At 47.7% G+C, this 26,056-nt stretch overlaps 1 protein-coding gene across 4 annotated transcripts in view; it reads left to right on the top strand.

Annotated features, from left to right (window-relative positions):
• PHF24 (PHD finger protein 24) overlaps positions 1-26,056 on the top strand; it is a 65,835-nt gene extending 39,779 nt beyond the window's left edge. The window contains exons 1-8 of one of the 4 annotated variants that reach the window (XM_050760782.1): positions 143-322; positions 14,294-14,675; positions 15,553-15,738; positions 19,398-19,476; positions 19,782-19,987; positions 20,330-20,490; positions 20,788-20,886; positions 21,206-26,056. In XM_050760782.1, coding sequence (XP_050616739.1) covers positions 14,298-14,675; positions 15,553-15,738; positions 19,398-19,476; positions 19,782-19,987; positions 20,330-20,490; positions 20,788-20,886; positions 21,206-21,302 — 1,206 coding nt within the window. In that variant the 5' untranslated portion in view covers positions 143-322; positions 14,294-14,297 and the 3' untranslated portion in view covers positions 21,303-26,056. Of the gene's footprint in view, positions 1-142; positions 323-14,293; positions 14,676-15,552; positions 15,739-19,397; positions 19,477-19,781; positions 19,988-20,329; positions 20,491-20,787; positions 20,887-21,205 lie in introns of those variants that run through there. The other 3 variants (XM_050760780.1, XM_050760781.1, XM_050760784.1) reach the window with 3 other exon arrangements.

Below are 26,056 nucleotides of genomic sequence, written 5' to 3'. Positions count from 1 at the left end.
TTGCATATCTTCAGATTTTCCTTATAATTAGTTGCTGGGTGTCTTATGATTTGATCTTTTTCTTGTCCTCTTCAAAGCATGTAGTTTGGTGTAATGCACATTATAGCCCTCAGAATTGCTGGCCTTCTGACAAGTTAGCTGTTTGGATAGTGTGAGGGATGAGGTTGCTGCAGCAAAAAGTGGGTTACACGACAGCACAGCCTCGCTGCTGGAGATGAAAAACCAATAATCCCAGAAAACAGCGCATAGGGTAGGCTGGGCCAGCCGAGGACTATGTGAAGGCTCCTTGGGACCCTCCGGAGGCCAGTGGGGTACTGCAAAGGTGAGTGCCCCAGTGCCAGGGTCGTGAGCCCGAAGCCCTGCGGGGACGGCTGGTAGGACCCGCTAGATGAGTCATTCTCCCCACCCCAGGCACGTGCTGGTGGCAGCATCTACCCGGACCCCGCCTTCGCCCCGGCGCGGAACGCGAGCGGTGAGCGGCCCCAGCACCCCCCGCGGCGCCCCCTCCGGGCCGCCTCCTCCGGGGGGGCACTGTCCTTGCTGCAGTCGGCCGCTGGCGCAGTCCCCGCGCCGCAGTGCCGGGCGCTCGTGGGGGGCGCCCACGGGCACCTGGGCAGTCTGCTCATCGGAGCCTACCGCCGTCCTCCAGCATTCCCACGGTGCCCCACGCCCGCGCGCCCGTCGCCGGTCACCCGTCGCCCGCGGAGCCGCGAGGGCCGCGCCTGGAGGCGCAGGAGGACTGGGCGGGGCGGGGCGCGCCCACCGTCCGGCCCAGGGCACCTCGCGCGGGTGCACGCGCAGCAGCCCCGGGGGGCGGGTGGGTGTGCTCGGGGCACGCGCGCCGCCGCCGCCTCCTCAGCCTGCCGCTCCGCCCGCGCCGCCTGCTGCCGTAGCTCGGCCCAGCACGCCGGCTCTCGGGCTGCCGTGGGCAGCGCGGGGCCCGCGGTGTAGAGTCCGCCGCCCCGGAGCCGCGTCCCGCACCCGGACGGTCCCGGTAAGCGGGGGCGGGGGCGGCGGGGACCGGGCCGTCACCTGAGGGGCGGGTCTGCGGCCGCGGACAGTCCTCCGGGACTCTGAGGTGCTTGTGTGGGAGCCGCTTCCAAGGTGGCCCCCGTGTCATTGGATGAACCCCGAGTGGGAGCCGCTTCCAAAGTGGCCCCCGTGTCATTGGATGAACCCCGAGTGACTGCTGCCTCTACGCCTTGGGGGAAGTCCCTGAGGTGCTGTGAGGAGCCGCCCCCATAAAGACCCCCTGTGGGAATGGACTCCCGGGGCGCTGTCTGCATTTGCTGCCATGGGGAGCCCCAGCGTGGAGGGGACTGGCCCCAGAGAGCCCTTCCGTGTCACTGTGGGAGAAGGCACAAGGGTGGTCTCTGGGGCTGGCTCAATGGAAGACCACTTGGGAACATAGGGGAGCCGCAGGAGCCTCGAGGTGGTGGAGCCCCCAAAGGGCTCCCTAGAAAAGGAGGCCCTGAGACTGTGCCCTAGAAGTGTGAGAAGCAACCTCTGATTGGGGAGGGGGGATCCTGCCATGGGATCTATGAGTGACTTCCCACGGCTCCAAGGACTTTGGCCTCGACCTCCCTGTAGGGTTCCATATGCCCTCACTTGTCTCCCCACAGCGTGGCCCAGAGGTGGGGGCCTTCTGGGGCTGCAGCCTCTTTCCATTCCCCTCTTTCCCTATTCGGATTTTTCTTCTCCATGGTAGCCCAGTTGCTCCATGCCGCATTTTAGTGGAGGTAGAAACTGCTGCCAGAGCACAGGGCCCCAAGCCGGGGAAGAGGACCAGTGAGGCCTCTCAAGCAAAGATAGATTTGAGCCCCTGGGTTTGACCGTCCAGAAGGAAGCAGTAAGATCAGGTGGAATAACAGACTTTGGCAGGTCCTGGAGGGAAAGACCTTTGAAGGAAGGAATAAAGGATGTATAGGATTGTTGAGCACCTCGGCACTATAGCGCTCGGCACTATACCAGGTATGTTTAAACATCTCATATAACTCTTACAACAGCTTTGTGAAATTATCCCCTTCTAAACACTGAGACTCAGAGGGGTTTAGCAGTTTACCCAAGGTCACAAAGCTGATGAAAAACATAGTCATAAAATGTTTTTCAAATTTTATTTGGGAAAAAGTACTAAGGAGAAGCAGAAGAAAGAATAGATATTTGTTAATAAGTTGCACTATGGTGCCTGCCAAGCATAGGGTTTTGCAGTGGTACATGCTCAGTAAATGTGATGATTAAATAAGTGGATGAGGACAGTTTAAGTGGCCATGAGATTGCTGCAGGAACTGATTTCCACAGAATCCCCAGATTTCAGGGTGTGGCTTCCTTCACTGGCAGTCCCATTTTATGATGACTTGGGGTGGCTCTGGACCTAATTGAGGCCTCTGGGTGTGGTTTTTGACAAGGCTTGCTCTGGGGATCTAGGGGAACCCTTCTGCAGATGGAGTGTCCCAAGGCCACCCTCCCTGCTACAGAATACTTGAAGGAGAGAAAGCAGAGACAGGGTCACTTTTAGGAAGCACGATCCACACTGTCCTTGTGGCCCTCTGACTACATGCACCAGTGGACAATGGTCCACAGATAGCACACAGGACACTTTTGCCCAAGAGTACCTCTGCATGAGGAGGAGGAGGGCGGGAAAGGTGCAGAGCCAAGGAAGGCTCACTGGGAGTCTGTTAGGGGGAGCGCAAAGGGTCTGCGCCAGACATAGTGTTGCCTCCTCATCTCGCCCCCTCGATGTTTTCATTCCAGCTGTATCCCAAGAGTTCAACTTTGAGCCCAAGGATGGATTCTGGTTTCTTGTCCAAAAATGGAGTGGTGAGAGGGCCAAGCAATGATATTCATTACAGAGCCATTCCGGAAAGGTTTTCCTGCTCCCCTTCCCTGTTTCTTCCACACAGTCAAACCTAGTTAAATCCTCCTTGAATAGAAGCGGCTTCCTTTGGCTTCTGGAATTACATAGTGAGAAGAGAGACCAAGCTAGTGGGAAAACAGAACAACATAGTTTACCAGTTGTTAGTTTTTTTTTTTTTTTTTTTAACTCAATTATGCTACCTTGTGCGCAACTCAGTGGAGTAAATTCTGACAAAGATTTATGTTGGTTAGGACCTCCCCATTGTAAAGTTGTTTATAATCCCCCTTTCAGTTCAAACCCACCTCATCTGCTTAACAGATCAAAATAAATAGGTAGGCATATTTTTAAAGAAAGTCAGAAGGACCAAACCTGAAGATATGATCTTTGTTCCAGCTCACTGATTTGTCTTTGAGGTTTTATTCCTAAATTGGTCTTTTGTTGAGGGTGCTTATTATCACACCCACTCATGACCCTGGAAAAATCACTAAATGGATCCAGGCTCTCCCCTAATCTTGGACCTTGGATATCACCTTCCCTATGTCCAGCATTGGGTAAAAATTAAGGTTTCAAAAATTCTAAGAATACTGCCTAACTCTCCCTAGTCACAGCATGAGTCTGCAAATCAGATCATTCCAGAATGTGCATGAAAGATGTCACCAGGTGGCCTTAATCTTCTCAGAAATGCTCTCTCCAAAGGGAAATAAAAGGGGAGAGACTGGCTCACCCAGTTTCATTTGAGTGTGCCCAAATGTGTCTGGATTTTACTGTCTGGATTTCTCAACCTTTGATCTTTCACCTATTCTCCAATCTTCTAACATTGTCTTCTTCTAACATTTGCATTCCTTTTCCTCAAACATGGATAGTAAGACCTTCCCAGGCCCATTTCCCCCACTCTGCAATTTTTTCCACTACACCTGTTCCTAAGTGGATCACATTTATGCAAATATAGTTTCCCTTCTCTTTAGCTACAGAATCTATTATCTTTTAGTCCCACATGCTTCTCTCCAGCAGTGCTGCTTGGCTTCTGCTATCTTCATGTCCCAACTTGATTTATTCATTTCTGATGGGAATATCATTATCCATTCCACCCCTCAATCTTAATGACCAAATTCTGACAGGAATTGCTTACTAGCTTTGGACCAAGAAACCAAGACCATCAGTGTCCAGCTGGAGACATGATTATTTTTCCATTAGCACATTCCCGTCCATTCTCTCCCCTTTTCCAGCAATCCCCTCAGAGACTCACTTACATTTACTAAGTGCTACTTACTTGCCAGGCACTATGCTAGATAAATATGAGTTTCTTGCCCTTGAGGAGTTCACATCGAATCAGTCTGCATTTCTCTAATAATTCACTATAAAGAGTAGGAAAAGTAAGGGGGAAATTATGGCATTACAGAATATTTACAGGAACCAATGTAGAGTATGCCTTTTCCCAAGCATCACTGAAACTCAGCTGCTGTGCTATGCCTCCTCTGGCAGCCACATTCAGCCCTCCTGCCAGTGCCCTGCCAAAATTACTTTTGCCCATTGTACTCTGAGTGTAAACTGACCACATTTTTGCCTTCCTATGATAGTAATGACAGAACCTTTTATTTAGATAGCATGTTACAGTTTATGAATCCCTTTTAGATATATGTTGGCTCTTTGGTTTTGAGAAATGCTTCATCTTACTGGGGTCCTCTCACTAAAACAGAACTGTGTGGGCTAATTGGCTCGCTCTCTTTTTGTATGTTTGTTTTTTGAGGCTTAGGAGTCTCCCAGAGGGAAAGCCCCAGTGATTCACTACAATCACCACCTACTAGCTCTTAGGTTGCGAAGGAGTTTCCTGTTGGGTCCTAAGGCCAAACAATGCACTCATTGGTCAGTGCTGGAACTTATCAGGGCAGTCCCTCTTCCCGGCCTTGGCAAATCCAATTCTCTGGGGTTTTCTTCCTCCCTGAAACTCAAATACATATTCTCTTCTAACAAATATTTTAAGCATACTATCTCAAACCAGTTTTTTGGACTGATGCTAATTCTTATGTGAAGACACATTTCCTTGCCTATTTCTATCTAGCCCCCAGGCTGGCTTCATACCATCTAAGTCATGATGGAGTCCCCATATAGCTCCATGCCTTGGCATGTGCTGTTATCTCTTCCTGGAATGCTTTTTTTTTTTTTTTCCTTATCCACTGATGTAACTCCTACTCATATTCAAAATTTAGCTCAAGCAACACCTTTTTTTTTTTCAGTCCTACACTTATGCCCCCTGCACACGCACATACTCACTGCATTCTCACAGGCTGAATGAGCTTCCATTTGTTCATTCTACCATCAGTTATTAAGCACTTGATTTGTGCCTGATGCATAGTAGGCTGCACTTGGCAAATGTTTGGAGAATCAGCAAATAAGTAAATGGTGATAATTAAGGTGTAATAATTGCATTACATGGGGCTGAATCTGTGTTTCAGGGAACCAGAGCAGAAAACAGGGAGTGCCTCTCCATCTTGCTGAAAAGCTCTGCTTGCTAAGTGCAATCTCACCAGCCAATCACTGATGGTATGATGTTCCTTAACTGTTGCTCTGCCTCTGTGGGAAGTCAGCACCGTGGCTTTTAATGAAGATTCAGGCCCTAAGAGGCTAAAATCATGCCATAATTTTGCTCTCATATATATTAGAACTTTGTGAGCTTTCAGTAAATGTTAAACAGCAGCAGGATGCCTTGTAGTCTTGAGCTGAGGCCAGAAAGAGTTTTTCTGTCTTTAGCCTTTCTATTCCTTGAAAACCTCAGAAAAGCCCCATGTAGTTGTGTCTGTGTCATCCTGAATAAACAGGCTGAATGGAGAGAGGTGGGGAGGTACCAGGTAGACCCTTTCAGGGTCTACAAACACGAATACTAAAATTAGTTTCTAGGATACTGCCAGGTGACAAAATGTCTGAGTAGGAACAGGCTCCAAGAGAACTGTAGTGAGACACTGGATCCCTAAAGCAACAGCCAGTCACTGGAGAAAAATCGGACCCCTTGGGGCTTGGATTTCCTCAAAGACCCACAAGAGAACTCTTTTTGATGGTTTTTTTGCTTAAAATCTTGGGGTTGATACTGATGTTCACAGTAAGCTCAGAGTCTGTGCTATGCATTCAGCATTTTTTTTTTTTTTTTTTTTTTTTTTTTTTTTTTTTTGCAGACCCTGGTTCTGTTGATTTTCCACAATCTTGTAGCTGGTCACCTTCTGTGTTAGGCATGTGGTTTTTCCTAAGGCTCCCAGTCCTTCGGGCACATGCTTCCAGGAGCCAATTGTTGACCGCCTTGAAATTTTTCACTTGTATGTGCAGATACTGCTCATGCTAAATTTCAAATCCAGGACAGAGGAAATACATTTTCACACTTTCTACTTGTGTCCTTAAGGCAACTGCCCTCCGTGGGCCTCACCATATCCACAGGACACAGCATAAATGCAGGGGACTGTTGACCTTGGTAATACTGGCTTCTCTTTTCTTACCATTGTGATTGTAGAAACCGGCTAAATTGCAGAATTTCTTAGCTCTCCTTTGTAGTCAGAGAAAAATTACCCTCGTGTTTTCATCCCTGCTAGCCCTGACTCAATGTCCAGGTGCCACCTCTTGGGAAATAGAGTAGATGTGATGATGTGAGCTGGTGACTGCATAGTTTCTAGAATTGAGTTTTGGAGATTTGGTCTGATTAGTCTCTCTGGCCAATTTGATAAAGAGAAAAGACACTATGATCTTAAATAAATTGTTTATCTTGCCCAGTCATCTCTGCATCATTCATTCAACAAAGATTTAAGAGGCTAAAACCCTTAATGCTTAATGGAGAGGATCAAACCTGTATTCAAAGAAGCTTTGATTAAAAGTGAGTGTCACATGCTCTGTGGAAGGCAGTAAGAACCATCTCTACTTTTCTCCCTCCTGATCTCAGTGAAGCACAGATTCCTTTACTCCGCTTGCTCAGCCCATTCTCTTTGGTTGTCTTTCGTTTTCTCCTCACTCAGAGGTTTTCTTTGCCTTGTTCCTTCCTAGGGAAGCCCTAACCTCCAGGCAGCCACTTTTACTTGCTTGTGAGCCTTTTATACAGCCTCCATTCCCATACCAAGAATCAGATTGGACCAGCTACTCAGGAGGCTGAGGCAGGAGAATCACTTGAGCCCAGGAGTTTGAGGCCAGCCTGGGTAACACAGTGAGACCCTAGAACCAGCCCTGATCTGAAAACATAAATTTTAAGAAGAGAAAATCAGTAAATGTACTTTACATTTAACACGCTGCATGAGGAAACTCCTATTAGGAGTATTGCCTTTCAGGCTCTCCACAGCTCTGAATCTTTATCAAGAGTGCTGGGAAATTGAGGCTCCCCAGCTGCCTTCCCCTTCCTTATTTCTCTATCAGTTCCTGCTGCGGAGCAGCCCCTCCTCCTCTTGCTCCCACCACTTTGCCCTTATAACTAATCCCGCTGAATTCTAAGCAGGTGCTCTGCAGAAAATGGGTGTGTCTTGCAAACATTCCAAGCTGCCCACATATGTCTTACTGCCTGAGAAACACATCTAGACAGGCTTCTCTTACCCAAGACAGATTCTACTTGTTGCTCTTTTCGTTTCTTCCAGTTCATGAAGTCAGACGGCCCTCTTCCACCTTCTTGTCCCGCTGTTATTTACCATCACCTGCTCCTCTCCCGAGTTTTTTTCCAAGCCTTCCCTAGATACCACAAATTCCCTGACAGCCACATAATTCTTGGGACAATATCTTTTTGGCCTCTTTTCATCATTTTTAGGGAGGCAGAAACCCCCAGTCCCACCCACCAGTCAAAGAAGTAATCATTAGGTATAATTTGTGGGATCTTTGCAACTTGATTTCCTTTTAACTCTCTCTTTTTCCTAGGACTTCTTCCAGCACTGGAGAGGCCAGGTTTTTCTCCACAGGCATTTGTTTTTACCTGGCACCAATCACTACCACTTGTTTCTCTAAAAATTTGAGCTGATTTTGTTAAGTTCTCAAACACCCCAGGTGCACATCTTAGATATTTCAGCACACACACTTTTAATCAAAGTGTCTTTTGTATACAGTTTTGATCCTCTCCAGTAAGTATTAAGAGTTTTAGACTCGCTTTTAAAGCTGAATTCTGTTGTGTCCTCACAGTTTACTGTCAATGTCAAAGCCATGTCAATTCAAAATGACTTGGTGGTCTTGTTTGGATTTTGATGGTTTACTGTGAATAGTTCTACTTTGCATTTCTGCCCTTACAGGCATAAAATGGTCTACAAGATTGAACCATCTCCGGTAAAAGGAATAGCAGTGCTCCAAGAGCCTGTGGTCAGGACGGGAAAGTGTTCATGTTTGTTTTGCTAGTAGATGTCAGCTTCAGTCTTCATAGAAATTGCTTTAAGGATAAACTCCCAAAACCATTGCAATGACATAATTGACCATGGAGATAGCTTCATAGCTATTCTTGGTATCCTTATAAAGAATAATGGTATCCTTACAGTTAATAATGGGTTATAGTGGATCTACAGTATGTTGGGAGGTGTCTGTGGTTAATTTGCTGATTCATTGTTAATGAGTAAGTTCACTTATAGAGTAACTTCCTAACTGACTGGTCTTTGTTCAATAACTTTTATTAAAACATCTGAAAAAGCCAAAAACAAATGCATACCAGTGGTTTTCCTCTAATGAATCGTTCTTGAAAATGTGAATTTAGTATGTATTTTCCCAGATCTCCAAATAAGTGTTTCTCAACTATTTTTTTCCAGTGTATGCCTTCCTTCTGATAAACATGAAAGTCTCTTGATTGTTCCCTAAAACTTCTGATATAACTTTTGGGAGGAGGCTGCCTCCAACTATTTGGAGAGTTAGTACCTGCTGTATAGCCCTAAGAACCAAGAAGATACTCAAACTCAAACTGTCAAACTCACTGTTTTGTAGTCTATGTCACACACACACACACACACACACACACACACACACACACACACACAAAGCAGAGATGGTTTTTAGTGTTTGCTTTCCAAATATAAATATATAATTGATAAGCTCTTGAAACTCACTTATTTCTCCCCTCCTCCTGGTGTTTCTGATATATACCTCCCACCTGCTGCAGGATCCAGCCAATTCACCATTTGAGAATCATTGCTCTGGTTGTTATGTTTAAAAAATTAAATCAAGCTGGGGGCTCTGGCTGGAACCTATAATCCTAGCTACTTGGGAGGCTGAGGCGGGGAATCACTTGAGCCCCAGAGTTATCAACAAATCTGGGCAACATAGCAAGACCCTGTCTCTTTAAACACTTTTCAAAAATTAGCACGACCTGTAGTCCCAGCTATGTGAGAGGATTGCTTGAAATTTTTCAAAAATTAGCATGACCTGTAGTCCCAGCTATGTGAGAGGATTGCTTGAGTGCAGGAGTTCGAGACTAGCCTGTGTAATATGGCGAGACCCCCTCGCCGCTGTCTCAAAATAAATAATTAAATCATTTTTTCTCTTTTTTAATAGCATGAATATATCACAAGTTATTCAGTAATTTCCCTATTGAGGTTGTCTCCACCTTTTTTCTTTTTTAAGAGACAGGGTCTCACTGTGTTGCCCAGGTTTCAGTGCAGTGGCTATTCACAGGCACAGTCATGGCACATGACAGACCCAAACTCCTGGTCTCAAGCAATCCTCCTGCTTCAGCCTCCCGAGTAGCTGGGATTATAGCAGCAAGCCACCATGCCCGATTTGTTTCCATCTTTTTAATCATTGTAAAAAGAATGCCCCAATCAATCAATCTTTTTTTTAATGTGATGAGATCTTGCTATGTTGCCCAGGCTGGTTTTGAATTCGTGGGCCCTGCAAGCAGTTCTCCCACCTCAGCTGCCCACGTAGCTGGGATTACAGGCATGTGCCACTATGCCTGGCTAATTTTGTTTTTTACATATGCCCACAGATGAAAGAGCATCAGCCTCTTGGATACAATAGGTTTTCTTTAGTCAGAGGTGTATTAGTAGCTGTCCATCTCTGGTGGATCTTCCAACCACACAGACTCTTAAGAGAAGCTTGAATACACTGTTCATCTTGCACCACATCAGTTAAGGGCAGCACTTTCCTTATATCCTTGTCTTTTAGAGGCGTGTTCTTCAAATTGCAGATTTAAATCCATTAGTAGGTCATGAAATCATTTCAGAGAGTCACTATCAGGGTTGTTCTAATGAAATAGGATAGAAAATATCAGGGAGCATCACATGTAGTAAAAGTATGATTGTTTCACAAAAATTTTTTTTTTTTTTTTTTTTTTTTGAGACGGAGTCTCGCTCTGTCGCCCAGGCTGGAGTGCAGTGGCCGGATCTCAGCTCACTGCAAGCTCCACCTCCCAGGTTTACACCATTCTCCTGCCTCAGCCTCCTGAGTAGCTGGGACTACAGGTGCCCGCCACCTGGCCCAGCTAGTTTTTTTGTATTTTTTAGTAGAGACGGGGTTTCACCAAGTTAGCCAGGATGATCTCGATCTCCTGACCTCGTAATCCGCCCGGCTCGGCCTCCCAAAGCGCTGGGATTACAGGCTTGAGCCACCGCGCCCGGCCTCCACAAAATTTTGAATTCAGTTGCAGATCTATAAACACATGTGTCTACAGGGTTATTACATAAAATATATTTCTTATTCTGAGCCACAGTTGAAAGTTTTGAGAAACATACCTTGGGGTTTCTGAGGAAAACATAGTGGTCTGCAAATGTAAATGCTCATAATAAAAATATGCTCAAATAAAAATATGAAGAATTATCTGTCAGTTTTGTATTTTCTCTCTTGGGGTGCCTCTCTCACTGTGAGTTGGGGAGTTGCATCCCACCCAGCCATCGAACATGCTATTGCCCATGAGGCATTTGAGCAGCATCTGGGGACTACAAGGCCCAGCCCTGTCACTTCAAGAACCCCCTGGGTCCAAAGCCTCAGCAAAAAATTTAACATATACATACTCTTCTCTCCATCCCCACCCCACCCTGGCTAGATTCCCTCGTTAGGTCATATGAACTTTTAAAAGAAGATGAAAAACAACATGAGCATTCTAAATGCTTTAGACTATATGTTCCAAATGCACTCATCAACAGACAGAGAACTAAAGCCCAAAGCAACTAACAACAGGTTCTGAATCACAGAACAGGGGACCCAAAACAAAAGCAAGTCGCCAAGTTGCCAACCCTAAGATTTTCTTTATTATCTAATTAAGGTACCATGTGGGAAAACTGGAAAATACAGATTACAAAAAGATTAAAAGTACATACAGTACAAAATTTAGATCATAGCATGAGCATTTTTGTAACTTGCTATTTTTGTGAATATGTTTGCATATTTTGAGTATCTTTCCCACCAATAAATATACCTCTATGTCAGTGTTTTCCATGCTGTTTAGTCTTTCATGGTAGGTACATAATTCATTCCCCTATTGTTTAATATTTGTTTCTAGCTGATGGAAAAAATGATTTCTGAATCACAATTTTTTATGGATTTATTTGGGGATTAAGATATTTTCCTTTTAATTACAATTTATTATTAGTTGTCCACTGAGGCATGAATACCCTAAATGATTTCCTGAATTTGCTCAATAAATCTTTCTTCAATAAATCTCCTGTGCCACTGCCCTTTAAGGCAGTATGAAGTATTTAAAGTCAATGTTCCTTAGTCACATACTTCAGTTTTACAAACAAATTTATAAATGGAGTCGGGGAGGTGGTTCTTTCCTCTTCTATCAATCAGTTTATAAATTCAAGAATATGAATTTCCTTGGTAGCAGTAGTGGCAAGGCAAGCACCTGAGCAGGGTAGGAGTTCACATCACTGTGGCACATACAAGCAGTGTTTCCGAAAAGAAGATGGGGCTGTCATCAGATAGTACATGTATTAAGATTTCATTTTTTAAAGCAAAAAGAATTCTCCACAATTAATTAGCTAATTGAAAAATGTTTATTAAGAATCTATTCTGTTAGATGCTTAATAGACACATTGCTAGGCAATGGAGATAAGGACTGTGTGGGATAAAACAGTCTAATGGGGAAACTGACATTGATAAGTAATCATCCTATTGAATATGTAATGACAAAGGTAAGTGCCCAGAGCAGAAGGGCATGATGCTGTGAGCACTCCGACCTGGACTGGAGTCAGCAGTGACTTCCCCGAGGAAGTGAGACTTGAGCTAAGCTCTGATAGACGAATAGGCACTAGTCAGGTGGGGAGGAATGTTCAAACTTCCTCCAAACAGAGGGAGTATAGCAAATAAAGACTGAAATAAGGCCATTATGATTGGGACACAGAGTAAAGAAAGAAGGCCAGACCTGCAGGGCCTCACAGGCCACAGTAAAGAGACTGATTGTGGGGACTTCTCCTGAAAGCTGTAGGAAGCACTGAAAGTTTTAATCAGGGGGTAACATGACACCTGAATGTCCCAGGGACATCTTTAATTCAACATGTACAAAATCTAATTTAATTATCCCTCTTATTTCCAATTTCTGTAAGTGGCACTACCATTCTTCTAGTTAGTCCATTTAAAACTGCCCTCTTTTTCCGGGCGCGGTGGCTCACGCCTGTAATCCCAGCACTTTGGGAGGCTGAGGCAGGCGGATCATGACGTCAGGAGATCGAGACCATCCCGGCTAACATGGTGAAACCCCATCTCTACTAAAAATACAAAAAATTAGCCAGGCGTGGTGGTACGCGCCTGTAGTGCCAGCTACTCAGGAGGCTAAGGCAGGGGAGGCGGAGGTTGCAGAGAGCCAAGATCGTGCCACTGCACTCCAGCCTGGGCAACAGAGCAAGACTCTGTCTCAAACAAACAAAACAAAAAGACTGCCCTCTTTCCCTTTGTCCTTCATCCAATCAATTATCAATTTATTCCTAGATTTCCCTAATTCTATTTCCATGGTAACAGATACACTCTGTCAGTATTATTCCTGCTGTCATCATTTCCGTTTAAACCCTCTACCTCTTGCCTGGACTATGATATTAATAGTAACCTTCGAATTGGCCCTACCTCTCCTCCTACCTGCTGTCACCTTTTTCCCCAAACAAACTGAGCATAACCGCCTATGCATCCTTCAGGGTCCACTTTGTCCACCAGCAGTGTGGTGGGTCTCGCCATCCTTTAGGTACTGTCAGCACTTTGACTTCTTTGGTTTCTAATATTAAGTAGCTTGAGTGGTGAGACTGTTCTCCTGTCTTCTGTTTCCTATGATGAGCAGCTAGTGCCTTGCACATAATACTGTTCAATAAGCCTTGATTAGAATGGATTGAGAGCAAGGCTAAAATGGACTCTGCTCCACTTTACTTAGAAAAAGCATTCCCCAGCTGACTTCCACAAAGTCTCCTCAGGCTAGGAAATAGCAGACCAGCTTTGCAATGTGCCCTGTCATGCCCTCACTGTCCAATGCTGTGCTCTGGTACTGCAGAGAAGAGCAGGGATGATGTTACTTTTTAACCTGTAAAGGATATGGACCTTTCTTGAACAGTTCAGAAGAATTAAAACAGAAAATATGGGAGTGACATTAGTGCAGCCTTACCTTAGAAGTGTGAGAGGTACCTTAGAGCTTTGTAATAGGCCAGTGTCTGTAATAGATAAACAGACCCACAGAGAGGCACAGCTACTAATGAGAGGGGGCAAAGGAGTGTTTGTGTGACCTTGACCACATGGATATGGGTGGCAGAGTTCCCTTACTGACTAATTCAGGAATCCTCTAAAACTAGGAGTTTATTGACTTAAAAAGTAGGCATTTGTTGAGGATTAGCCCCAGATGGATTGTTCATGGTACTTACTGAAGGAGCTTTTCTTGTGTCAAAAGGCCTGAACTGTGTTGCTGCCAGCTTGCTTTAAGCCTTGAGTCTTCTTGCAGGGTAGAGGAGAAATTTGGATTCTGAAGTCTCCAACCATTTAGAAGTAGCAGAGGTGTAGGACCCCTGGACTAAATTGGTTTTAGGACAGGAAGGGAGACAGATATCATTTCATGCACATAGAGTGCTTTCCAGTCTACAAAGCACTGTTAAGCCCATTTTCTTACATTATCCTTGTAACATCTCTGTGAAGTGGGCTGGGGAGATAGCCCTCATTCCATAGATGGGAAAACCAAAGTTGCAAGGCCTGTCAGAAATTGAACCAAAGTCATCCAGGCAAGTGGTAGGCCTGTGATCCCAGCTACTCAGAAGGCTGAACCAAGGGAATCACTAAAGCCCAGGAGTCCAAGAACAGCCTGGGCAACATAGTAAGACCTCATCTCTAATAAATAAATTAATTAAATAAATACATAAATACATAAAATTTAGGAAAGAAGTAGAACCAACATCTTCTGATCCTTAACATGTGCTGTCTCCACCCCCACCATGTTCTAGAAGAGGGAGAAACTGTTTACTAGCACTTGCCACTTAGGTTGAAACTGATTGGCCTGACATCCTCAGCCATTGGCTGAACTTATGCCCCTCTGCTTTTTGTCCACAGAGCCATGGGGGTGTTGATGTCCAAGCGGCAGACAGTGGAGCAGGTGCAGAAGGTGAGTCTGGCTGTGTCTGCCTTCAAGGATGGGCTGCGGGACAGGCCTTCCATCCGACGCACAGGCGAGCTGCCAGGGTCCCGCCGTGGCACTGTAGAGGGCTCCGTCCAGGAGGTGCAGGAGGACAGAGAAGCAGAAGCAGGAACCTCGGCGGTCCAGGAAGAGAGAAGTGCCGGCCGTGCAGCCTGGGAGCGGCTCCGAGATGGGCGCGGCGTGGAGCCTGAGGAGTTTGACAGGACCAGCCGATTCACGCCCCCTGCCTTCATCCGCCCCACCCGGAAGCTGGATGATGACAAACCTCCAGAAATCTGCCTGGAGCCCAGAGAGCCTGTGAGTATCCAGTTAGGACAGGATCCTCAAGTCTTAGCGTATCAGGGAGCCTGTGAGTATCCAGTTAGGACAGGATCCTCAAGTCTTAGCGTATCAGGGAGCCTGTGAGTATCCAGTTAGGACAGGATCCTCAAGTCTTAGCGTATCAGGGAGCCTGTGAGTATCCAGTTAGGACAGGATCCTCAAGTCTTAGCGTATCAGGGAGCCTGTGAGTATCCAGTTAGGACAGGATCCTCAAGCCTTAGCGCATCAGGGAGCAGGACAGGAAGGATGGATGTGGATAAGGTGATCCTCAAAGCCAGAAAAATGGAACTGAGTCCAAAACAATCTTTGAATATCTTCTATAAGAATAAAATGTTTGTTATATCCTGGATTCATCTTTGTTAAAGGCTTGAGGCAGTGGATGATAAAGAATGATGCTCTGGCAGGTATTCTGTCGACTCTCCCCCTCTTCCCCGCTGCTATGGGTTTTCAACCATGGATAGCACTACACTCTGTAGGAGGCATTAGGAAATTTGGGAGGGAGGAGTTTGGGGAGGTCACAACACCAGGTGGCTACTGGTGTTTGGTACCAAGAAAAGCAGGGATGATAAATGCCCTGCAAAGCCTGGAACAATCTCTCACAACAGATTGTTCTTTCTAAAAGTGCCAGTAGCTCCCTGTTCATAAACATGGTCACAAAGACATGAGCAACTGGAAGGACCTCCTGGTTCTTGTCCTCCAGAAAGAAAACCTCAACAATGGCTTCAGTTGGAGCTGTTCCTCTAGGCTAATCTGGGAAGGCTCAGCCCCATGCAGGTAGCTCTGTGCTTCGTGGCCTTGGAATCTTGCTGCCTATGCTTTCACATCCCTGTTTCCTCCTGCCATCTTTCTGCAGGTTGTCAACGATGAGATGTGTGATGTTTGCGAGGTCTGGACAGCTGAGAGCCTCTTCCCGTGCAGGGTCTGCACCAGGGTATTCCATGATGGCTGCCTGCGCCGCATGGGCTACATCCAAGGAGACAGTGCAGCGGAGGTGATGGAGATGGCCCACACAGAAACAGGCTGGAGCTGCCACTACTGTGTAAGTCTGGACTGCAGGGACAGCAGAGGACTTGGCACTTTTCCTGGAGGCCCAGTCTTAGAACATTTGATTTTAGGCAGTGACCTAAAGAATTTTCCAATGGGCTGGGCATGGTGGCTCACGCCTGTAATCCCAGCACTTTGGGAGGCCGAGACGGGAGGATCACATGGTCAAGAGATTGAGACCATCCTGGCCAACATGGTGAAACCCCGTCTCTACTAAAAATACAAAAATTAGCTGGGCCTGGTAGCACGTGCCTGTAGTCCCAGCTACTTGGGAGGCTGAGGCAGGAGAATCACTTATACCTGGGAGGCAGAGGTTGCAGTGAGCTGAAATCGTGCCACTGCACTCCAGTCTGGTGACAGAGCAAGACTCCATCTCAAAAAAAAAAAAAGAATTTTCCAATGGTACATACAAGAGACCTAGAGCTAGGATGGGGTTTCTCAGCCTCAGTACATTTTGGGCTGGTTAGTTATTTGTTTGGGGGGCCAAGTGCATTGTAGGATATTTAGCAGCACCCCTGGCCTCAATCCCCTAGATGCCAGTAGCATACATCTCAATGTGAAGGTAGCAAAATCACCCCCGGTAGAGAACCTCTGAGCTAGGAGATTGATTGGGGCCTAATTACTCAAAAGTAATTCTGCTTGGAGCAGTTCTTTCTCTAATAGTCTATAGTTGTCATTCACTCTATCCATCTGAAAACTAACCTGAGATCCTAACTAGCTTGCTTCCAGTAGGGGTAGATCCTATTACAGGAAAACTTCCTAGGCCTCAGATCCTCACTCAGCCTGCCACCTGACTCATAAGCATTGGCGTTTCCTCTTTGAAGTGGTTATTACGTGAATTAAATGACAAAGCTCTATTGATTCAGAACTTCGCAGATTATATATATATGCCTTCTAACTTTTAATGAAGGACGGAGTCTAAGGTTTCCATTGAAAGCCAGATTTATAGCCATTTCTCACTACACCTGAATAGAGTTCAAGTCTTGCCTTATGCATCTGTTGTCTTGCAGATATCGTCATTGTTTATTGATTTCAGAGTGAGGAGCGCCTGCTGATCCCCCTCTTCTTCCTGCTGCTTAGACGAAAGCAGAGATGTGCCACTTTCTAACAAATAACTCTTCCTCTGTGGCTTGTTATGGAACAGTTATTTTCAGCTGCTTAAACACCTGTCCCCCTGGAGTACACTGCAGCAGACCCTGCTGTACCAGCGACCTTCTCCAGTGCCTGTCGCCCCTTCCAGATGCCAGCCTGTCATCTCAGCCACCCTGCTTTGCGATGTACTGCTGCCATAGGACTGGGGTGAAGGGGTCACCTCCCTAACCCCCAGGAACACATGCTGCCTCCCCAGCTTCCTGACACAGTCCTACCATCATTGCCACCATGCTCTACTGGGCTTTTTACAAAGCCTCCTTCCAAGTACCTCTCCTTTCTTTCCTTCCCTTCACAGCCAACGAAGCTGCTGCTTTTTTTTCTTTTTTTTCTTTTTATGAGACAGGGTCTCACGGTGTCACCTGGCTGAAGTGCAGTGGTGCGATCATAACACTGCAGCCTTGAACGCCTAGACCTAAGCAATCCTCCTGCCTCAGCTTCCTCAGTAGCTGGGACTACAGGCACAAGCCATTGCACCTGGCCCCACAGCCAAACTTCTTAAGACAATTTCATCATCTCCTATGGTTCTTCAACCACCTATAATCTAATCTGACATCTGCATCCATCATTCTGCAGAATTGTCCCTTCCTAAGGTCACCAGTCACCTCCTAATTGTCAAGTCCACTAACCTTTCCTAAGGCATCTTCTTACTTGATCTCTCTGAAGTATTTATTACTTCTTTATTCCTCTCTCTCTCCTTTAGGATTTAGTATTTTTATGAGAATTATTGCATAAGATATGGAAATGAGAGAAAATAGAAAGTCAATAAAATCCCACCTCAGTCATGTAACCACCGTTAACATTACCTCCCACATTCTGCAGCTGTCTTTGCTTGGTATCCAGTACCCTCTTCTCTACTGATTCTCTTCCAGCCTTAGTCTCTGACCATTCTTTCTCGATGCCCTTTGTTAGTTTCTTGTCTCAGTCCTGTGTTTCTCAGGGTTCTGTTGTTTAATACTCTTCTTTGCTCACTGCGCCCTCTTTGGGTGACTTCATCTACAGCCACCATCTAAACACTAATGACTCCTATATTTGTGTGTCCAGACCTAAATTTCCTGTCTCTTGCACTTATTCACCTTGATATCTCACAAGTACTTCACACTCATCATGCCCCAAAATGAACTCATCTTTGCCCCCAAACCTGCTCTTCCTCCACTCCTCATCTCTGTGAATAGTCATACCATGCCCCAGTTACTAATCCCAGTTTATTCTCCCTCACGCCTCACATCCAGTGAGTCATCAGGTCCTGTTGATGCCGCCTATAATATCTCTGAAATCTCTCTTCCCTTCTTCATTCTCATGTCTCAGTTTAGCTGCTCATCATTTCTTGCCTGGACTGTTGCAGCAGCCCTCAACTGCTCTCCACACCTGCAGACTCTGCCCCTCTAATCCATCTTCCACACAGCAGCCAGAGATCTGACCACAGCACTCCCCACTTGAAAACCCTTTGGTGGCTCCCTTTTGCCCTCAGAATAAAGGCCTAATTTGAGGGGCTCGATAAAGGGTACTGGAGGTGCTTCATAGTAGGCCCCCTCCTTCCCTCACACACATACACACGCACACACACGTACTCCAAGCCCCAGCCACACTGAACACATCTCACAGTGTTACACACCACTGTGGCACCCAGTATATACTAGGTGCTCAGTAGGTGTTTGTTGAAAGTATGGTTTGAAAGAAAAATACAACTATTATATATTAGTTTTTAAAAAGTGTTATGGAAGAAAGAGAATGGTTTGAGTTTTTTATGAGATCCACATATGAATACTCATGAAATATCTGCTCTTGTACTTTGCTGGTATTTCAGAGGAAGAAAGTAACCTTATACTAGAAAGGATCTTTGATAGTTTAAAGACTGTATGGTTAAGTCAACAAAATAAGATATCAGTGCTCCTTTGGAATTAAAATTTCTGTGGCACCACAAAAAAACGCATTTGGCTTTAGGAGCCTTGTAATGATGGCATCTTTTAAAACCATTCTGGAGTTATTTAAAGTGATACAACCCACTTTGTATCCAAGTGGGCCAGCACCACTTGGAGCAGAGCTAGGATTAAACTTTTTTTTAACTAAAATACATTTTTAGCACAGCCTAACACAGAAGCCAAGTAGATAAAAGGGATGGAGATGGAGCCACTCTGGTTGATGGAGACAGGGATTCACAACCTGCCTACTCACTAGCCCCCTTATTCCATGCAGCAGCTTCCTAAGGCACTTCCAAGAAATCCCTAGGTTAGCTCAGAGGAGACAACCACTGTTTTAGTAAAGAGGCTCAGTGCTGGAGTCAGGATATCTGAGTTCTCGGGAAGATTCTGCCCCAGAGTAAAGACAACTCTGGCCAAGTGCTTTCCCCTCTCTGGGGCCTCACTCTCATTGATTGTGACTAGGAGGCTGGGATTAGACGATCCTGGAATTGCTTTCCAGCTGAAATTCTATTTCTAGCCTCCTTGACCCTGGCCTTTCTTACTGGCCTGTATGGCCACCGACTCAGCTCTTCCTTATTTTCAGGACAACATCAACTTGCTGCTGACTGAGGAGGAAATGTACAGCCTCACGGAGACCTTTCAGAGGTGTAAAGTCATCCCTGGTAAGGTTGGGTGGTGCTACTTGGATGGAGAGGGGCCGGGCAGATTTCTCCTTCATGCTTTCTAGGATGAACCACGAAAGGAGTGTTCCATATTTAGTGGGTAGAGGGTAAATGGGTCCTTGTTCCTGAGTTGTTAGCCAGCAGAGTCACCCATCCCCTGTCGCAGCCTGGGTAACCCTGGCCATAGGAGGCAGAGACTCAGCAAGAGCTGTGGGTGTGGGGGCCCCAAGGGTGCCCTGGAGGTGATGGAAGTGCCCTAAGGCTGAAGAAGGATGGGCATGGCCAGCACGGGGTGCCTCCCACAGATTGCTCCCTGACACTGGAGGACTTTCTGCGCTACCGTCACCAAGCAGCCAAGCGGGGGGACCGTGACAGGGCCCTGAGTGAGGAGCAAGAAGAGCAGGCGGCCCGCCAGTTTGCTGCCCTGGATCCTGAACATCGAGGCCACATAGAGTGGCCTGACTTCTTGTCCCATGAGTCCCTCCTGCTTCTGCAGCAGTTGCGTTCCCAGGTGAGGGCCAGCTGGGGCAAATGTTTCTGGGATACTGGGTAACAAGGGCCTGGGAGGCATGCTGGGCAGGTTGGGGGAGCACTGGGTCCTGCCCGAGCAGGGACCAGAATCAGGAATGGGCTCAGGTTCCATCCAGTGATGGATGATCTGCTGCCCAGGCTGAGGAAACTGTGTGAGAAAGACTGACCTGCCCTGGGCCGCACTGGAAGTGTTGGTGCCTCCAGAAAGGCTCTGGGCAGTTTCTAAGGGAGGTTGCAAAGGTGGTAATGGAGGTAGGATTCTCTATGACCTGGCAGTTTACAAGATATCTCCACCTCTAAGATCTTGTCTCTTCTTCCCCAGAACTCTCTGTTGAGGCTTCTGACAGTGAAGGAGCGGGAACGAGCCCGAGCCGCCTTCCTGGCACGGGGCAGTGGGAGCACCATCAGTGAGGCAGAGTGCCGCCGGGCCCAGCACTCTTGGTTTTACAAACAGTTCCCAGAGGCTCCTTCCTGCAGTGTCAGGTCTGCTCCTTACCAGTCCCAGTCCCCACTCAGCCTCTTCTCCTCCCTTTTCCATGCCAGTGGCCCTTCCATACCTCCCTGCTCCCCCTGCCAACAGCCGAGAGAGGAGCCTCCTGTGCATTAGGTAGAGGACGGTGATGCCTACGGGCCAGGACATAGGGCAGCCTCTACCTTCAACTCGGTGTTGCCACACGTCAGAAGAGCCTGGATGAGTGTGTCCAGAGCCTTGGGCTTACCAGAGTTTGGGAGGGGCAGGCATTTCACTATCTCACTCCTAACCATGTGTCCTCTGCCCAGCAGTATCAGCCATGTGGGTCCCATTGCAGATAGCAGCCCAGCCAGCAGCAGCAGCAAGAGTCAGGACAAGACCCTGCTGCCCACAGAGCAGGAGTCCAGGTGAGTAGGACCTCCTCACCTGGCCATTTGTACCCTCTGAACCCCCACAAAACACACAAGTAAGAGAGGGTATTACCCACTCCCACTCCAAAACAGCAAGCGCCCACGCAAGAAACCGGGCTCCAAGAGGGCACATTTGACCCAAGTCTATAGGACCAGCCAGCTGGTCTGTTGGCTTGGTAGCACAGCCAGCCATAACCAGGTCAGGCATGAGCCAAGCTTCCCTGAGTTTTGTGTAGCCCAAGCCATGCTGCCCCAGGATCAGGGCTCACGCGTCTTCAAACCAGCCTCATGACCCTGTTCTTTGCTTTCACTCCAGATTTGTGGACTGGCCTACCTTCCTGCAAGAGAATGTCATCTACATCCTGGCTGCTCGCCCCAACAGCGCAGCCATTCACCTGAAACCCCCAGGATAGCATGGAGCAGAGAAGCTCAGTTTGAGGACAGTGACGTCCTCTCCCCTCTCTCCTTTCTCCCTTCCCCCACCAACCTCTGGCACTGAGACTCATGGGGTTGGGACACTGCCAGCGTCTTAATTTGTCACTAAGCTTTATGGCACTGAAATCACCATTCCCCTCACAACAGAGGCAGTGAATGCATTGCCACAAGGAGAAGCCCTGGGAGCTATGGCAGCATCCTCTCCTGGACCATCCCTGCCCCACATCATAGATGGGACCTGCCACCACACTTACACACATGCACACATGCTGCCCAGCTGTCCATGCCATCAGAAGCCTGGTTCTTTTTGGTTGAGAAAGGACCAAAGTCCCTTTGTGAAGCCCCTGATATAGAGGAGGAGGTCTCTACTCACCCCTTCTATAGGCCAGTTCTAATTTCCAATAGACAAATCTCTGGCCAAATGATTCTTAATAAGGGGCATGTCAGACTCGCATGCCTGCCTAGAGATCCTAGAGATCTTAACGGGCCCCACTTTCCCCACTGAAAATCCCTTCTGCGGTGAGCTGCTGTTACTAGTAGGTGTGTATTATGTACCTCGGCTGTACTGAGTTGGGAAAAGAGTTAAACATCACCACTGAAGTTCAGCCCTTTATTTATTTAAATTCCAATTCCTGGTGACAGAGAAGGCAACTAGCCTGGAGAATCCTGACTGGAAGAGGGGGAGGCAGCCCCTCCCAGGGACTCAGGATTCTAGGAACCTCTCAGTCAGGTTACCTGAGTCCAAAAGTCTTTAGCAGGGGCCGGGCGCGGTGGCTCAAGCCTGTAATCCCAGCACTTTGGGAGGCCGAGACGGGCGGATCACGAGGTCAGGAGATCGAGACCATCCTGGCGAACACGGTGAAACCCCGTCTCTACTAAAAAATACAAAAAACTAGCCGGGCGAGGTGGCGGGCGCCTGTGGTCCCAGCTATTCGGGAGGCTGAGGTAGGAGAATGGCGTAAACCCGGGAGGCGGAGCTTGCAGTGAGCTGAGATCCGGCCACTGCACTCCAGCCCGGGAGACAGAGCAAGACTCCGTCTCAAAAAAAAAAAAAAAAAAAAAAAAAAAAGTCTTTAGCAGGATAGTCAAAAATCAAGGTGAGCCTTCTTGGCCCCTATTTTTCAGATGGTAGCTCATGGCCCAGGGCCAAGGGGACCTGAATGGAGCAAACACACCGGCGGGAGCCACAGCCTCTGTGTTAGATGCTTCACCCAAGTCACCAACCACAGAGACTGACGAGAGCACGCTCTGGAGGAAGAGAGAACGGGGCTCATGCTTCCTCACTGTTCCAGCTCAACTCACTGTAGACACCTTCCACAGCCCAAGAAAGATCTGCAGAGCCCTGAGCGGGGACTCTTTCAGCCATCCTGACAAAGAGGATAAGAGGCTGGGGCTTAAGAAGAGGCTCTGCAGAGAAGGTCCTGGGAAAGCCTTACAGAAGGAGAAATTTTCCCCTTCTCCCTGTCACTGAGACATGGCTTGAGTGGCTGCTTCTCCTCACTGCTAACCACATGTCCTTTGCCACCAGGCTAGGGCCTGGGCCTGGCATGGAAGGCCTTTTGGGGCAATCAGAGGCTGCTACAAGAGCACCAAGCCTGGCCTCCAAGCCCCAGCCCCCGCTTCCTAAGTACTCATCAAATTCAAATTCTTCAGTCTGTGTGTTATGGCTCATCTTGGCCGGCCATGGGATCCATGTTCTAGGCTTCTGTTTCCAACCTAATGACTTAGGCATAGCCAGATCTGACTACCAAGAGTTATTCAAAAGGGAGTGGAGCACAGTTATGCAGAAGCAAACACATCTGCATTGCTCAAGGCCCTTGTGCTAAATCAGGTGCATACAGAAGAAAGCACACACTGCTCAGTGCTGAATGTTTTGAGGAAAGCAGGGAGCTGCAGCCAGGGGCTTCATGAGAGCCCTGTGTAGTCTCCTCCTGTAGGAATCGCCTTTAGCTGGAAGCAGGGGAGCTGCTGGGCTTGTATTATTTGGATCGAAATGAAGCAGACAGGAGATAAATCTGGGCTCAGGTGTATGGCCCACAGCTTTTAGAAATACTCTTCAGCCATCCCCCAGGATTGAGCCGTAGGAGGGGCCATTATTCAGTCTAGTCAAAAAAACAAAGCACAGGACTCCTGGGCCTAAGAACTGCATCTGAAGCAGCCAGGCCTGGGGTTTTGCACTGAGATTAAAGCACATTAAGCACAGGGGCTCTTACCTACTCCCCTGGCAAATCGTCTCCTGTGCCAGTGGCCTTGGGCTGCTCAATCTCACAGGGCATTTTGAGTAGAGACAAGCTCTGGGCTTTGAGAGCTGAACAGCATTTTTCTCCTGCCTCATCAGTCACAGGGACTGGAAGTCCATCTTGTTCCCTGATCCTTCACAGATCAAGGTGATGCCTACCTCTTTGGAGCTGCTGTCTCTAGCTCTCTATGGGTGAGGGAGGAGAGTCAGTGGGCCAGGTCAGGCCTGCCATATTCCAGGGCCTGGCAAAGCAGCCCCGGAGTTCTTCCACAACAGGAGCAGGCCCATTTGGGATCACCCTTCTCCCTATTCGAGAAGAGCAAACTTCCTGGGTGAGGGCCTGCTACTGAGATCCCAGGGGCCACTTCCCCCAGCAAAGAATAGAGTTCCCAGCCCACAAGAGTCCCAGGAAGCAGGAAAGCACGAAGGAGCAGCCTGCCTCTTCTCCACAGGCAGTCATCTAGCTTTTTACCAAAGGGGAAGTGCCATTGCTCCCCAAGTCCAGAGTTGCAGAAGCCCTGCCCCAACCCCCTGTCCAGAATCTCCCTTTGCAGTGTTCTAATCCCCAGAGCCCCTATGCGGTATGTATAGAGATGCTAAAAACATTCAGAAATCTAGTGAAGCCCATTTCATTTCCAACCCCTCCCGTCACTGTGACTCTGAAATTCTGCCAAGTACAAATATTAGCGACTGACTCTAATAAGGTATGAGAAAATGTTTCAGTCTTCTTGGCTACCCAAAATTGAGATCAGTGTTTCTAACCAAGGAAGGCCTGGGTTACAGACAGGCTCCTCTGAAGCCCACTTGCCCTAAGTGTTTTCACCTCGCATTCCTCTTGCCCACCTTCAGATGTGAATGAAGGGGCAGCTGGATGATGTGGCAGAGCTGCAGGGACTGAGGGTCAGCTGAGCAGTGGCCCTGGCTACAAAACCAAGTCTCCTCCTTGGCTTCCTCACCTGAGCCCAGCCTTAGCCTTCCCCCAGCAGAACACTTGAGCAGCGGCCCCTAGGGTATCCCAGGGATGGAGTAGTCCCCTCACTCTAGGTGCTGATCTAACCCTCAAGTGCCCCTCTTCGTTTGAGGACAGCTGCAGTAGAAACCATGAGGACATTGCCTCTTTCTGCCCTCAGCCCAAGTACCTGGGGCTAGCAGGGCAGATACTGGCCTTTCTGGCCCTGCTTCTCCCTATGGGATGTCACCCTGACATTGCTTAAGTGGCCAAGTCTTAGGGTCCCCTTATTCCTGTCACCATTATGGAAAGCACAGAATTAAACTGCCTGGGAAGAGGACACCTCCCTGGGGAGTGAACCCCAGGGTTATACCCAGGACTCATAGCCCAAAGCACAACCTCAACCATTGCAGGTTTCACAGCTTCAGTCAGAGTGGTGCCAGGAAGCCCAAAAGTTGAGAGGGAAGGTCAGCAGAAGCTGCCTGGCAGGGCCTCAGGCCAGCTAGACCCACCCCAGAGCCAAGAGAAACTTCAAGCGGGACTGAGAACTGGTAGCTGGCTCTAGTGATCCTGCAACCATGTTCCCTTCAGACCAGCAGAGTGAAGGCAGATAGATGTGTGGCCCTAAAAGGCAGAATAGTTTTGATGCCAGAACTTCAGGACATCCTGGCAGTACCTGTCACCACAGTCCCTTTTTACCCCTCCTCTATTTATAGTGAAATAAAATTCCTATTTTCTTTTTTTTTAAATTTTTTTTCTTTTCCTTATTTCAAGCTCTTGTCTGAAAAATTGCTACTTTCTCCTACTACTTAGTTTGAATTTGCCCAGGATATCTCTCTGGGCCCCTGGCTGCAACCCAGACAATGGCGAGATCTCCTGGAGTGGAGAATATTCACGCATCGTGCCTGTTCCTGACAGCTCAGCCCTGGAGTGGGGTGGGACTGGGCATTTTCTCTGCTGTTGCTTTTCTGCTGCCACTATTTTTGGCAACCTTGGAAAGAAAACAAACAGGTTACAGAATTTCTACTAGCACTAAGGAAAAGCTTTTTCTCTCTGGGCCACATGCCCCAGTGACCCAGAGCATGGAAAGGGAGTCAGCCCTAGTCTGGGCCCGTGACTAAGAAGCCCAATCACATTCCAGTTTCTATAGCACTGGGTAGGTACAATCCACAGTTGAGAACATTGAGTTATAAGTAGCTAGGCCTTTCCATAGCCATGGTGACACAAAGGCCCTCAAGGTTAGCCTCCTGCCATCATGGGTTGTCCTGTGATCTGTCCCCCAGCCAAACCCAAGCTTGTGAGAGGGACTCGGAACACTTGAGTAACACTGGGGAATCCAACGCGCTCTGGTCCCTCATGCCTTCATGTGCTTTTCTGCGGAAGGTAACTTGAGAGTAAGCTGAGGGGAACGTCCCCAAGACCTGTCTCCCCGTCTCTACAGCTGCATGCTCCTCTGCGTGGCCCAGGCTTCACAGCACTCCAGAAGAAGCTGATGCCCTGAGGCTGGGCACAGTGGAAATCATAATAAAGCGATTGTAATGCTC

This window comes from Macaca thibetana, chromosome 15 (genome assembly GCF_024542745.1).
Source record: "Macaca thibetana thibetana isolate TM-01 chromosome 15, ASM2454274v1, whole genome shotgun sequence".
Taxonomy (NCBI): Eukaryota; Metazoa; Chordata; class Mammalia; order Primates; family Cercopithecidae; genus Macaca; species Macaca thibetana.
The sequence above is the reverse complement of the archived record's forward strand: the minus strand, read 5'-3'. Positions and strand labels throughout refer to the sequence as shown.